At 40.9% G+C, this 14,427-nt stretch overlaps 1 protein-coding gene across 5 annotated transcripts in view; it reads right to left on the reverse strand.

Annotated features, from left to right (window-relative positions):
• The window catches only part of SERAC1 (serine active site containing 1), a 117,684-nt gene that overhangs the window by 69,543 nt on the left and 33,714 nt on the right, over positions 1–14,427 (reverse strand). For 2 of the 5 annotated variants that reach the window (XM_072141042.1, XM_072141043.1), the window contains exons 3-5: positions 10,050–10,086; positions 6,865–7,001; positions 2,418–2,510 (exon numbers count right to left, since the gene is read on the reverse strand). In XM_072141042.1, the coding sequence (XP_071997143.1) occupies positions 2,418–2,510; positions 6,865–7,001; positions 10,050–10,086 (267 nt within the window). Of the gene's footprint in view, positions 1–2,417; positions 2,511–4,321; positions 4,416–6,864; positions 7,002–10,049; positions 10,087–14,427 lie in introns of those variants that run through there. The other 3 variants (XM_072141044.1, XM_072141047.1, XM_072141048.1) reach the window with 3 other exon arrangements.

The following is a 14,427-nucleotide window of genomic DNA, read 5'->3' on the forward strand; positions in this document are numbered from 1 at the left end:
ACAAAATAACAATTTTCTAATGCACTGTTATTAACAAAAATACAGCATTTCACATATATAGTTCCAACCTGTCTCTGTAAGTCCTGGTCTACAAAATTTCGGTTGTTCCTGGATATGACCGTCATTCTTCAGACTATGGTTGGATTCTTCTCATGAATAGCTTCTCTTGTCTGCACACTGCAGTGCTCTCTGCCTCCTGCTCCTCAGTCCTGCTCAGACACAGGCACTTCCTGCTGCAAGCAGCAGTGTGCAGAGACTTACTCTACAAGCTACAGACAGATAAGGCCTTTTGAGGGAAGGAGGCACACAGCAGAGCTCACTCTTTGTGTGTTATAGGTGAGTTAGCCCAGCTGACTGTGTTTTATTGATTAGGTGAGTTAGAAGAGCTGACAGTGTCATTGTGTTTTATATCCATCTCTTGATCTCTCATCTCTCTTCTGTCTCATTTCTCTTCTTCTATGCATCACATGATAGTGGAATGTTCAGAAGCTAAATAAAAGTGTAGATAAACCATGGACCCTGATAATCTAAGCACATTGTCAGCACACAGCATCTCATAGCACTACAGGGATCATAAAGTGACTGCATAGAAAGTCCCCGTCCACACTCTGACCATCACTGAGTTATAGGAGCAAAAAAAGGGATTCAAATTTGATGACTTTCTTTCATGGATAAACCCCTTTAACCCCTTCACGTTCCATGGCGGATATATCCGCCACGGAGCTATGAAGGGTGTGTGAAGAGGGCTCACATGGTTTTTTTTTCCAATTTTTCCACATTTGGAATTTTTTTCTGGCTTGCCACTACATGGCAGGGAATAATAAATAACATCACGGGAAAGTAAAATTTGTTACGCACAAAATAAGCCCTCACACAGTTATGTACATGAAAAAATGAAAAAGTTATGGATTTTTGAAGATGGAGAGCGAGAAATGAGCGAAAATACCCTGCGTTAAAATCTGTTTCAAATAAATAATCATATTGGTAAATGTAAATATTAATTAATTAGACACAAAATGATTTTGAATTTTTCATCATCTTATAAACTCATCTTTTCACAGAACTTTGTTTATCCATTTGTCCGTTATCAGTTTTCATTTAAAAAGATCTAATAGAGGAATGGCACAACGATCCTGAACTTTACTTTAACTTATTCCAGTGAGTGGCAAAATCCTGTATCACTGTAGACAATGTCTTACGTAGATGACTCTGAAGTTAGACCCCAGTCGAAGGTGGCATGCAGACTGGGGATTCCACTACTCAGTGGCTCTGCTATTTCCATAGGCTGGTCTTTCGAGGGAATACTCACTAGGTTACAAACTGATCAGACATCATTTGAGGAACTGTTTCTCTCATTCTTGGCACCTGCACATATCCCATTGGTCTATAACATGCTGGTGATGTGGGAGGACAGTTGAATCACAAGCTAACTTTGCCTGAGGGAGAGGACTCTTGGCCACTCATTTACAGTTCAACAATGGCATCATGCTTACATAGTAACTCAAAAGCCTTTTGTCTCATGCCAGTGAATAAACTACCCAAGAGCTATGGAGTTGAAGTTGTGGAGTTGATGCCTATTTTGGTGGAGTCATGATAAAATGGACCGACTCCACAACTACAGTGGGTTACAGAAAGTTTTCAGAGCCCTTTTTTACCCTGTTTCATTGTAGCATTTGGTAAAATAAAAATGTTGGTTTGTTTTGCTCAATAATGTTCTCTCTGCACTCCTTCTTAAACCATGGTCATAAGTATTCAGACTACCTATATACTGGGAAGGAGGAGGGCTGCACTGTGCTGGCTAACTATGTACTGGGGGAGAGGCTGCAGTATGCTGGCTACCTATATACTGTGGTAGGAGGGGTTGCAGTATGCTGGCTCCCTATATACTAGGGGACAAAGGCTGCAGTATGTTGGCTCTCTATATAGTGTGGGGGGTGCAATGTGCTGTATACCTATATAATGGGAGCAGTGTGCTGGCTACCTATATACTGGGGGACAGTGTGTTAGATACCTTTACACTAGGAGGCAGTGCACTTGATACCTATTGATACTTGGGGGACATTTTATCATGTTTTTAACCTGCCAATCTGAATATTCATTGTTTGGATTCTTTAGTTTTCTCTCTCTGTGGTTACAAGCACAGCACTCCCATTCTGTAGGGGTAGTACCTTAGTGGTATACAGTGTGTGATCAATGGGATCAGAAACTCATTCCCAATCAGTGCCAGTAAATGGGCTATTACGTTATAGCATTTTTTATTTGGCACATCTTCTTATGCTTCTTACTAAACAGTATTTTTATTGTTTTGCACATGAGGCTGCTAGAGGCGCAAAAAAATTTAAATATTCTTTAAAAAACTTCAAAAAAGTGCAATTCAGACATGAGCATATTTATTAGTTTACGTTACATTACTTTACCTCTGTCAAGGTCTTTACTGAACAGTTTGGTTGATACCTCCAGAGCTCGTATGGCGGTTTTGTGAAGTTCTTTTCTCAATTTGTTTGTGATTCCTACAAAAAATGATATATGTCTATATGAATATTGAAAAATAAGCGTAATTGAAGAAAACTGTAACAGGTCATGCTATAAAAACTGTACATGTTAATGTACCCTATGCCTGGTGAGGGTAGCAAGTATGGTATAGGTACTATAAAATACAGCTACTAAGAGTTTGCAAGTGGCAATCACATCTATTCTAAATGTTTAACATTTTCTTGCTCTTGTTTTATGACTTTCACTACTCTCCTTTATTCTTTGAGTCAGTACAATCCTGGAAATACCAAATGTATATACAGTTGGGCTCAAAAGTTTTTTTTTCAAAGAACATAAATAACACAAAAACCTCTTTTCCCAGTCATGTTTAGCGTTTGGGTGAAGCCATTTATTGTCAAACTACTGTGTTTTCTCTGTTTAAATCATGACAACCAAAAGTATCCAAAATATCCTGATCAAAAGTTTACATACCCCATACCATATATTGCCCCCTCTAACATCAATGACAGCTTGAAGTCTTTGGTGGTAGTTGTGGATGAGGCCCATTCTTTTTGCCAAAAAGCCTCCAGTTCCTATAAATTCCTGGGATGTCTTGAATGAACTGCACGCTTCCGATCTCCCCAGAGTGGCTCAATGATATTGAGGTCAGGATACTGAGATGGCCACTCCAGAACCTTCACTTTGTACTGCTGTAGCAAATGACAGGTCAACTTCACCTTGTGTTTTGGATCGTTGTCATATTGGAGCTTCCTGGCTGATGACTGCAAATTTGCCTCCAGTATTTGCTGATATGTGCTACATATATCTTTATAACTTTGACCAAGTTTCCTGTGCCTTCATAGCTCATACATCCCAACATTATCAGTGATCCACCTCAGTGATCTACAGCAGGAATGATGTTCCTTTCAACACAGGCCTTGTTGATACCTCTCCGAAAGTAATGTTTATGGTTGTGGCAAAAATGTTTGATTTTGACCTTACACTACAAATTCCATTCCATACCTTGTTCCATTAGTTTTGAGGCTTGCCGTTTGGCGTATTGTAGGCAAGATACTTTGTGGCATTTTCTTGTGCCTCCTTATTGTGCATCTTGAAACTGCCACACAATGCTAGTTTTCAGAGACTCCTGTATTTCAGCTGATGTGATTTATGGGTTTTTCTTTGCATCCCAAACAATTTTCCTGCCAGATGTGGACGAAATTTTGGTTGGTCTACATGACATATGTTTGGTTTTTACAGAGTCACTGATTTTCCATTTGTATATCATAGTTTGAATACTGCTGAACACCATATTGGGTTTATATAGTGACCATTAAGACTACTTCTTCTGACACACTATTCCGTGGTCAAACATGGATTGCGTAGTCTAAGTGGTTACAGAGAGAGTGGGCCCCCTCTTTCCCAGTTGGCACCTCACAGCTACAATCTTAAAGAGCCAATGACACCTAAGCAGTTAAGGTTCCTTTAAAAGATACTCCAGGCAGCCCTGGAGTCCTTCAGTTAGGCCATGCCAGAGTCACACACACATTATGTACTTTCACACCCGTACCAACCTAGGCTAGAAAGCTATGATAGTATTTAGTATAGTATTTATCCCTAACAACATCTACACCTGTGGCCTATTTTCCAGGTACCCCTGTTTTAAATATACAGCATGTCACTCAAAATCTATGTTGGAAAGCCAGACGATGGATATTGACACTTTCTGCTTTTTAAATATTTAGAATACATCGCATTTGGAGAGAAGTGGATTAATGTTATTGTTTAACAGCTCTCTAAGCCACAAAAATTTGTTTTGAGAGTGATTCATGAGGGGGATAGGACTCACGTGTCTTCATGTTCTCAGTGAGACTGGGGCTTTCTACCCACACTTTACTGCTACTGTTCTCTTTCCAACTCTGCCTGAAAAACCTATTGAGCATCTGGAAACAGAAAGTGTTCAGTGAGCTCTGACTGATGAGCATCCAAACAACCCACCTTGTGACATCATTCTGAAGCTGCATTACTACTTTGCTACAAGCATCAGGCTACTAGTTATAATGCACACTTGTTTTTCCTGCGCTATCGATATCAGCTGTATCCATCCTCAATTGATTAACATAAAGAGGACTTCCAGAGTAAGCATACTTACTAATGCTTGGGACTTTCCCTTTAAACTGACATTTTCCTAGCAGGAAAGGCCCGCAGTGGGAAGTCACTGAGGAAGGCCACTGTTACTTTGAGAGCCTGCAGTTCTCTCTGCTGTGGTCCCACACTACAGTATTCATGCTTGTGGGGTGTGGGACTTGCAGGCATTTAGTCGGGAACTGGACATATGATGTGCAGTTACTATGCCCTCCACTCACCTGGCCCAACAGGTAAAGAAAATCTACCATATAAAACAAGCATGATAAACCAGGCACCATGGCTGTGGTAAAATTATTATATTTGTTATTCATGGCTTCCTTCTAAAAAAAACTCTTAAAGGACATCTACCATCAGAATATTTAAAATCATACTAATGAGCCTGAGAGGCTCTAGTGGGTGTTTCCAGAGCCCCTCGGTGATGTCTTTTCACAGGCTGTTACAATGAGCAGAACATGTCTCACCCTTCTCTAATCCTGTGTAATCCAGAAGAAGAAAGTGCAGGGGGAGAGGAAACCTGCCCTTCTCAATGTAACAATTACTGAGGGGCTCTGGAGACACCCCCAGAGCCCCTTGGGCTTATTGGCATAATTTTAAGGTTTATTTTAGACAAAAGGAGGCAATGGATACCAAATATAAGATGATAACCACAGTCACGGTGCCAGGATCTAGGAGTAAGTGCCCCTGGTTTATCATGCATGATTGCATGCCGATCATGCAGTAGATTTTCTCTAAGGCCCACTACCTCTGCTATTCCATTTTATAAGATTATAACTAGCCTCCACAGGGGCCGAATTTAAAAAAATTCCTCTCCTCTACTCACAACTCCATCGACCCTTGCATCATGAGTTAACTAACTGAAACTTTTTTTATCCTTACTGCCTCAGGGTTTCTCAGACTTGTGAGTATTTGATATCTATCCAAGAGGAGAAGCATTACCCAGAGAATGTGGTGTGAATTTATCTGGTACAAGGCCTTTTCTATACCTCTTTCTAGAAAACACCATGGTGCATGATGACCCTTATGCTTTCTTCTCTTAAGTCTGGCCCTGGAGCCTTTGGTGATCTTGATCCAATATAATCTGGAAAAGGGGGCTTTAAGGTTGTGTCGATTCACCACAAGTTATGTCTGCAAATTACCTATTACTGGTGTCTCCTCTCCTTTGAACTCTCTTTTCCTACTCTCCAGTTGGAACTGTCCAGTTCTGGATCTGTCTCTGGCCTCATGGTAATGAGTCTAAGTCCCTAAATTGATACTTCCCACTGAGTTGGTTCAACATAATTCATTTCAGTGGTCTCCTCTGGGAAACCTGGATTATCTGGATATTCATTTTGCTGCTTCCCATGATTCTCTATATGCCAGTAACTTTCCACCATTACTTTGAAGGTTGCACCTGATGTTGAAGAAATGGGAGTGCTACCATAATTAATGGACAGGTCACGTTAACTGCCTTAATGTAATCCCGTCTCAATGTATCAAATCTCTCATAAATCTCCCAATCTAAGTCCCTAGCTACATTTTAACATCAATCCAGATTATGATCAAATGGTACCGCTATAGACTGCGTGAAGGCCTTAGGGTCCCCAATATCTTTAAATATTTTCAAGCTGCCCAGGTGCTCCTACTCCATTCCCAATAGGACCACTCCCTTTGGCTTTTCCTGCATGCCTTAGAAATAGCATTAGATGTTTGGACACTATTTTGTGGACCATGTCCATGGCCCGTTCTCTTATTATAAACTCAATTACTAAACACTCCTCCAGGTTGTGGGACTCCCTCAGGTTCTCTGTGGGCCTCATTGCGTTTCAAATGCCACTACATTCCTTTATACATAACTCTCAGAGTTTCCTGGGGCATTTAGATCCTGGAAAAAATGGATTGCAGAAAATATAGCATATTGATGGCATGCCCACCTTTGCACATTTATAGATCTTTTTTAGGTTACCACTTTCAGAACATTTCAAGTCTCTCTAGCTTAGTAGCTTTAAGGAATACAACGTCTCCACAAACCTTCACATCATTTGAGATGTGCTATAAAGGACCCTCACCCCAGGAGTCCTATCTCAAAGATAATAAATGAATCATAGATAAGCGATGATTCATTCTTTGTACAGATTGCAACTATACTAAATCAATAAATGGAAGAAGTAGGTTAATAAAAATAGGGGGAGAATGATCACATACAAAAATAATCACATAAAAGTAATATGGGAGCCTAAAATAATTATATTAAAAATAAATTCTCACCTTGCAAATCATTTCGATCCTCTGACAGAGTATGCACATAGATATATGACTTTAACTTCTCTTGACGGACTGCATGAGTGTCAAGTGTCATGGCTTTTCTTAGAGATCGCATTTCATATGTGATAAACACATAACCTCTGGTTGCAAAAAGAGAAAATAAAAGACTAAAAAAATGTTCACTTTTAGGATCTTACTTTTACTAACTGTAACTAATGTGGTAACCTCAAACCAATTAACTCTTATCCTTTTCTCAGTAGACATTTTAATTTGTATATAAACTATTCACAAATATGAAGGCAAAACTTGCGGTCAAACTTTATGGTCAATCTCATAAAGTAGAGTATTTGAGGTAGACATATTTAGAAGAACAGTGGTGTAACTTTACTGCATATATATTGTATAGTGTATAATACCCATGGCAATACCCATAGTGCATACACTGTACCTTTTGCATAATATAAAAACCTAAAGTTTTTTTTTCATTAATTTAATTTATTCCCTATTCACAGGATAGAGGAAAAATGTCTTATTGCAGGGGGTTGGACTGTCAAGAATCCCTGTTATTGGCAGAATGGGGACATAAGAGTCACTCTATTGTGCTGAAACTGCACCGGCTTATGGATTCCTTAAATTAAATCTACTATCAAAATATAGCATGATGGTGCCAAAAATTAAGTCCCCGAGGAAAGTTCTCCCCATTAGACTACCCAACCATTTCTTTGACTCCTTGAGGAAAGCTGCCCTCTCATATATTTGGGACAAAAAAGGCACAGATTGGCCTACTCAATCATGACATGCACACGAATGAACAGAGGACTAGGTCTAACTGAGGTTACAGGACTGGTATAAAAATGAAAATTTAAAATTCCAAAACATACATCCACATCGAAGAAGAAATTCTAGGCAGATCTCTAACCCAAGCCCTAATCCGCAAAGATCACCCGTTGAGCTACAGAGATCAGCTCACACAACCGGTGTTTAGCACTTGGTCGACATCCTCCAAAACTCCAGGCATAGGGAAAGTACCCTCCCCTCTCACAAAAATCGGGGATCTTCTAGGCTTAGAAGATGTTTCCCCTTCACAATGGCTCCAACCCCAGACATCTATGGGTGACAAAAAAAAGTCTTCGATATCTTACTAAATGGCTCTTTCCCAATCTTTGCCATTTTTCAACAGCAATTCCCCAGGGCCAATTTCAGTTGGTACTCCCAAATCCAGTATAATTTTATAAAACTACTGAAAAGAGGCCTCTTTGACAGAAAGTTAATGTGGTACGAGGAACTCCTTTCTACTACATCTCAGATCTCCAAACTTACATCCATTATTTACAAAAATCTAATAGACCTAGACAGCTCGACTAATCCACAATACATTGCGGCATGGGAAAAGGAGCCACAAATACATCTCGAACCAGTAGAAATCAACTTAAAACAAGTTGTGGCCCCTCAAAATGCATCACCATGCAAGAAACAAACTTTAAATTTACATCAAGATGGTACAAGACACTCTGCACCCTACATTAATTCAACAGCGATATCCCAGACACCGGCTGGAGATGTGAATCAGACAACAGATCATTCTCTCACATATGGTGGGAGTGTGTACAAAAAAACCTTTTTGATCCAAAGTGGACAACAGAATTTGCACAACTCACACCCCAAATATTACCCAAGCAAACTTTTCCACCTCCTCCTACTGATGGCCAAATCCCTTCTCTGGAAGCAAACTAGACCCCCCTCTATCAGACTCTCAACTAGCTAGAATAGAAGAACTGCCTATGACCGTAGGAAGCATATCAACTACAAGAAAATTTGGGATCCCTGATTGTAATTTTTTTACTCTGATCTATGTAAATCATACTTGAGAGAGAAATCAGGAGTAGATGATTAGATACTCCCTGATCCCTAACTCTACCAGCCACCTTAACTCCCCCATATGACCTGCGCCTTAGGCTTGAGGTTAACCAATGATGACAGACAACATTTGGGCAACCTTCCCCCCCCTTCCCTCTGCCTCATTATCACCCCATTTTTAACTACCTCCACCCCCTCCTACCCCTTTATACCTCAATCTATCTCTCAGTGATAATCCTCATTCACTCATCCCACCCTTACATAACTCAGAGCACTCAGGGGAGGCCGACAATGCCTCCCCTTGGGCCCTTTTACATTTTTATCTGCTTTCATATCTAATGTTTTCTCCTACTTCAAAGCATGCATGTTTGGTAATTGGCAACCTGTATTTCTTATTACCATACTAAGCTTGTAACCATAGCTGTCTGCAATATGTATGCAATACTGTTATCTGTTATTTGCATTATAAAATCAATAAAAAGATTTTAAAAACAAAAGAAAGCATGATAAACCTGGGACACTTACTCATAGATCCAGGCTCCTGGTAATCTTCTATTTGTTACCCATTGCTTTCTTCCTTCTAAAATCAACTTGTAAAATTATGCTAATAAGTCAGGGGGTTCTGGGGCCTCTTAATAGAGCCCCCCCTTGCTGTAACTTCACAGGCTGTTACACTGTGTAAGATCACAGTCGGCAGAGGGAGGGAGAGGAGGCAGGGGAAGAGTGAGACAGTAAAGCCTGTGAAGCTACAGAATTGAGAGGCTATGGTAATGTCCCTTAGAACTCGTCTGGTTTATTTGCAGAATTTTAAATGTTGATTTTAGAAGGAAGGAGGTCATGAATAACAAATATAAGCAGATTACCACAATCACGAATGGTTATGTGATAAAGTGTCCCTGGTTTATCATGCTGGATTTTGATGCAAGACATACTTTAATTTCTGTGTAGTATAATAAGCTGAGAAGGATTAAATAATTGTGTCATAATTGTGACATTTATCTTTTTCCGGGGATTGAGTATGAGGGTTTGCTTTTTTGTTCAATGATCTGTAATTTAGGCTACATTCACACTAACGTATGGAGGACGTATATACGGCCGATATACGTCCTCCATAGACGGCAATGGGCGCGGTACGGTGCAGCACACATGCCTGTTCATGACCTGTCCTATCTTTACCCGTAGTACGGCGCCGTGCGCCATAACTTCCTATGGAGAGGGGCGGGAGTTAGCTGCAAAACCTCTGTTTTTAGTTGCACCAGCTGCATAGGATTTGTTTGGGATCACAAGTACATGATGTTTAAATTTATCAACTGAAAAAATTATGCACTTACCCTAAAATCAGCGATCCTGTAATCTTGGCAATATTTCCTAATTTAAACACAGGCATTGCATGATTTTTTTGTCATAAACAGTATTTTCAGGTAAGGTGCAATATATAGATGAATGCTGAGAGCTTAAAGCAGAAATGGACCTAATAAACCTTTACCAGTATGTTGTCAATCATCTTTTCTTCTGACCACCGAACATCTTCTCTGCTGTGACTGACATTGTAAACAAGGCTACCCGCCGCTTAGTGATGTTTCTGGATACAGTGGCATTGATTAAAGCAAAGAAGGTGATCTTATGTGGGAAGAGCTTAACTTCAGTGCTAAAAACTTTGGCTCTGTGACTTTATGCAACCAATTAACATCTCCCTTTAAATTAGATTTTCTGGATGATGGCACCACACTGGGTGATGAAAAAAAACATGATCTGCAAGGTGTTGAGATGCTTGATAACTTGTAGTAGTTTATTACATTATTTAATGTAAATAATCTGCACTTCTGCTAAAAAAAAAATAAAAAACATAAAAGTAAACATATATTGTCACTGTTCTGTCATAAAATGGGGGGAGTCATAAAATGGGGGGAGGGAATGATAATTTAATGAGTTAAGAAACTAAAGTCCTTTATTAATTTACAGGTAAGCAATGCGAAAGTTTTATTGTCACTAAATTGATTATAGATATAGGCTTACTCTATCATTGTTTTATATTGTTTTCAAACCCTTGTAGTATAGTAGATAGCAAGCTAACATTATAAACTGTGCAGATATATTTGTATATTATATATATTTATTAACAGCACAGACCAAAAGTTTGGACACACCTTCTCATTCAAAGAATTTTCTGTATTTTCATGACTATAAAAATTGTACTTTATCATAGCCCCAGGCTTTGGTGGTGTATATATACTTAGAGGTTATTATGTTGCACTAATGTAGACATATATTTTATAACCGGCTTTACCTCTATTCGGTGGTCAACTATAGGCTTTGACTATAAAAATTGTAGATTCACACTGAAGGCATCAAAACACCTTTTGCTTTGATTACTGCTTTGCACACTCTTGGCAATCTCTTGATGAGCTTCAAGAGGTAGTCACCAGAAATGGTCTTTCAACAGTCTTGAAGGAGTTCTCAGAGATGCTTAGCACTTGTTGGCCCTTTTTCCTTCATTCAATTGTATTCAGTTCTGGTGACTGCTAAGGCTAGGTTATTTGGCAAGAGTCACCTCTGCTGTGGAGGATAAGGGTCACGGGTGCTCCTGCAACCCATATCTTGGGTCACAGGCTCACCAGTACCCTTTTGTGTGCCCCAGCGGCACGCAGCTCATACTGACCCTTCCTCGCTCCTGCTTCTGGTCCATCAGCAGTGTGCGAGCATCCAAGTTCATCCAAGTCACCAGCCTAAAAAAATGCAGGTGAACAGCAGCTCAGATTAGAGACCAGGTCAATGCCATACAGAGTTGTAGCAGCAGAGACATCTCTACAACAACTGTTAGGAGGAGACTGTGCAGCAGCCTTCATGGTAAAATAGCTGCTAGGAAACCACTGCTAAGGACAGGCAACAAGCAGAAGAGACCTGTTTGGGCTAAAGAACACAAGGAATTTACATTAGACCAGTGGAAATCCAAATTTGAGACCCTTGGTTCCAACCAACGTATCTTAGTGCAACACAGAAAAGGTAAACAAATGGACTCTACATGCCTGGTTCCGACAGTGAAGCATGGAGGAGGTGTGATGGTGTGGGGTGCTTTGCTGGTGACACTAATGGGGATTTTTTCAATATTGAAGGTATACTGAACCAGCATGGTTTCCAGAACATCTTGCATGCTATTCCATCCGATTTGCTTTTAGTTGGAGCTCCATTTATTTTTTAACATGACAAAGACCCCAAACACACCTCCACACTGTGTAAGGGCTATTTTACCAAGAAAGAGAGTGATGGGGTGCTACACCATATGACCTAGCCTTACAGTCACCAGAACTGAATCCAATCGAGTGAAGGCAAACGAGCCAACAAGTGCTAAGCGTCTCTGGGAACTCCTTTAAGACTGTTGAAAGACCATTTCAGGTGACTACCTCTTGAAGCTCATCAAGAAAATGCCAAGAATGTGTAAAGCACTTTGAAGAACCTAGAATACAAGACATATTTTCAGTTGTTGTACACTTTTTTGTTAAATATATAATTCCAGATGTTTTAATTCATAGTTTTGATGCCTTCAGTGTGAATCTACAATTTTTATAGTCATGAAAAAACAGAAAACTCTTTGAATGAGAAGGTGTGTCCAAACTTCTAGTCTGTACTATATATATGTATGTGTGTGTATGGACCGCGAAAATACATTTTCAATTATGTATCGAATGGTAAGGTTCAGTAGAAAAAGACATAGAATTATTGTTGTACAGTAAACTCTAAGAGCACCTGCCATGCAAATTAACCCACCCGAAATAAATACTTCATTACAAAACTATGACTGGAACAGAGGATACCAATAAAGGTCCTTTTTTTTTAGAAGCATGCTGACTCTAATTTCATGGATAGAGGTATCAGTGGAACATGTATAAAGACATCTAGATGGAACTGTGTGTGATTTGTGTGGCGCATTTCCTGGTGACAGGTTCTCTTTAACCACTTAAGGACCCAGACTTTTTTCGTTCATTTTTCACTCCCCACCTTCAAAAATCTATAACTTTTTAGTTTTTCTGTGTACAGAGCTTTGTTAGGTCTTATTTCTGTGTAACAAATTGCACTTTGCTGCGATAGTATTCCATTTGCACCATTCTTGAGACGCACACGTCCCCGCCCTCTAGGGCGCACTCCCGACTCTTCAAGAATTCAAAGCTCCAGCATCCTCCTTATTCGCGCTGGTATTCTGAGCTCAGCTATATAACCTGGCAACTCCCAGCATCCCCTGCCAGATCTTCAGGTCATTCTTCTGAAAAGAAAGCCTCCTGAGTGTTTCCAGACGCCTCCGAGTTTCCTGAGTGTTTCCAAATGCCTCCGAGTTTCTGAGCGTTTCCAGACACCACCTTGTTCCCGTGTTCCTCTGGTATTCCCGTGTTCCTCTGGTGTTCCCGTGTTCCTCTGGTGTTCCCGTGTTCCTGTACTCCTGTGGCGGTCCTGTAATCCTGCGGCGGTCCTGTAATCCTGTGGCGGTCCTGTAATCCTGTGGCGGTCCTGTAATCCTGTGGCGGTCCTGTAATCCTGCGGCGGTCCTGTAATCCTGTGGCGGTCCTGTAATCCTGTGGCGGTCCTGTAATCCTGTGGCGGTCCTGTAATCCTGTGGCGGTCCGGTTATCCTAGTGGTCTTCCGAGGTCCTGCCAGCCGTCCTTCCGAGGTCCTGCCAGCCGTCCTTCCGAGATCCTGCCAGCCGTCCTTCCGAGGTCATGCCTTCCCGAGGTCCTTCCTTCCCGAGGTCCTGCCTGCCCGTGTCCCTACCTTGGCTGCCACCGCGGGCCTAGTCGCACCCGTGGAGCAACCTGGTGGCTCCCCGCCGCAGCAAGACCATCCCGCTTTGCGGCGGGCTCATGTGAAGACCAGGAGTCCACTTAGACTCCGCTCCCGGGTTGAGGCTGGCATCTTTATCCCCCGCGGTGGTCCAGGGAGTCCACAGACTTTAGTCCCAAGGGACTATTTCCATAGACTGTGACAATACCCAACAAAGGTGATACCTAACAGGTTTATGATTTTAGTTAGAGGAAGCGTGGATGATATTGAACTTTTAGGTTTTATTAATTAATTTTTTTCTCAGATTTTTAATTTTTTTTGTACTATTTTTCAGACTCCCTAGGGTACTTTAACTCTAGGCAAATCGCACATTGTAATAGATAAGCTAAAACTAGACAGCCTCGGGTCTTTGTATGACCCAAGGCTGTCACGGCAACAGATCGTCTCTCCCGGATGATCCCGGGGAGCGACAATCAAGACAATCAATTAGTGTTGCTAACTTTTCCTAGTCCTTTTCTGTCACTTTCCCTTCTTAATAGATCTTTTTTAACGATTGCAAAGTTCACACAATGAAAATATCCAGTAATCGTGTATATATTGCAGTATTTTGTGTATATACTGTTAATCTGTAATGGTCTGCCTCAGTCCATCACAGATCAATCTTCATGAAAGGCTTAGCAGTCTGTATGAAACTCCAGAATGACATGACAATTGATTGGTGCCCTGCGTTGATTTTGGCACACAGCCACTTAACAGAGCCACTTCTGCCAGTGCCTATCGCAGAAGTTAAAGGCAGGTGTCCGCTGTATCATACTGCGCATGGGGGAGTATGGGGGAGTATGGTGGAGTATGGGGGAGTATGAAGAGGGCTCACGGGCTGAGCCCTCTTCATACTCACCAGGCATTTGCTTCATAATGAAGCAAACGCCTGTCGCTAA

The sequence above is a fragment of the Engystomops pustulosus genome, chromosome 3 (assembly GCF_040894005.1).
Source record: "Engystomops pustulosus chromosome 3, aEngPut4.maternal, whole genome shotgun sequence".
NCBI classification, from domain to species: Eukaryota; Metazoa; Chordata; class Amphibia; order Anura; family Leptodactylidae; genus Engystomops; species Engystomops pustulosus.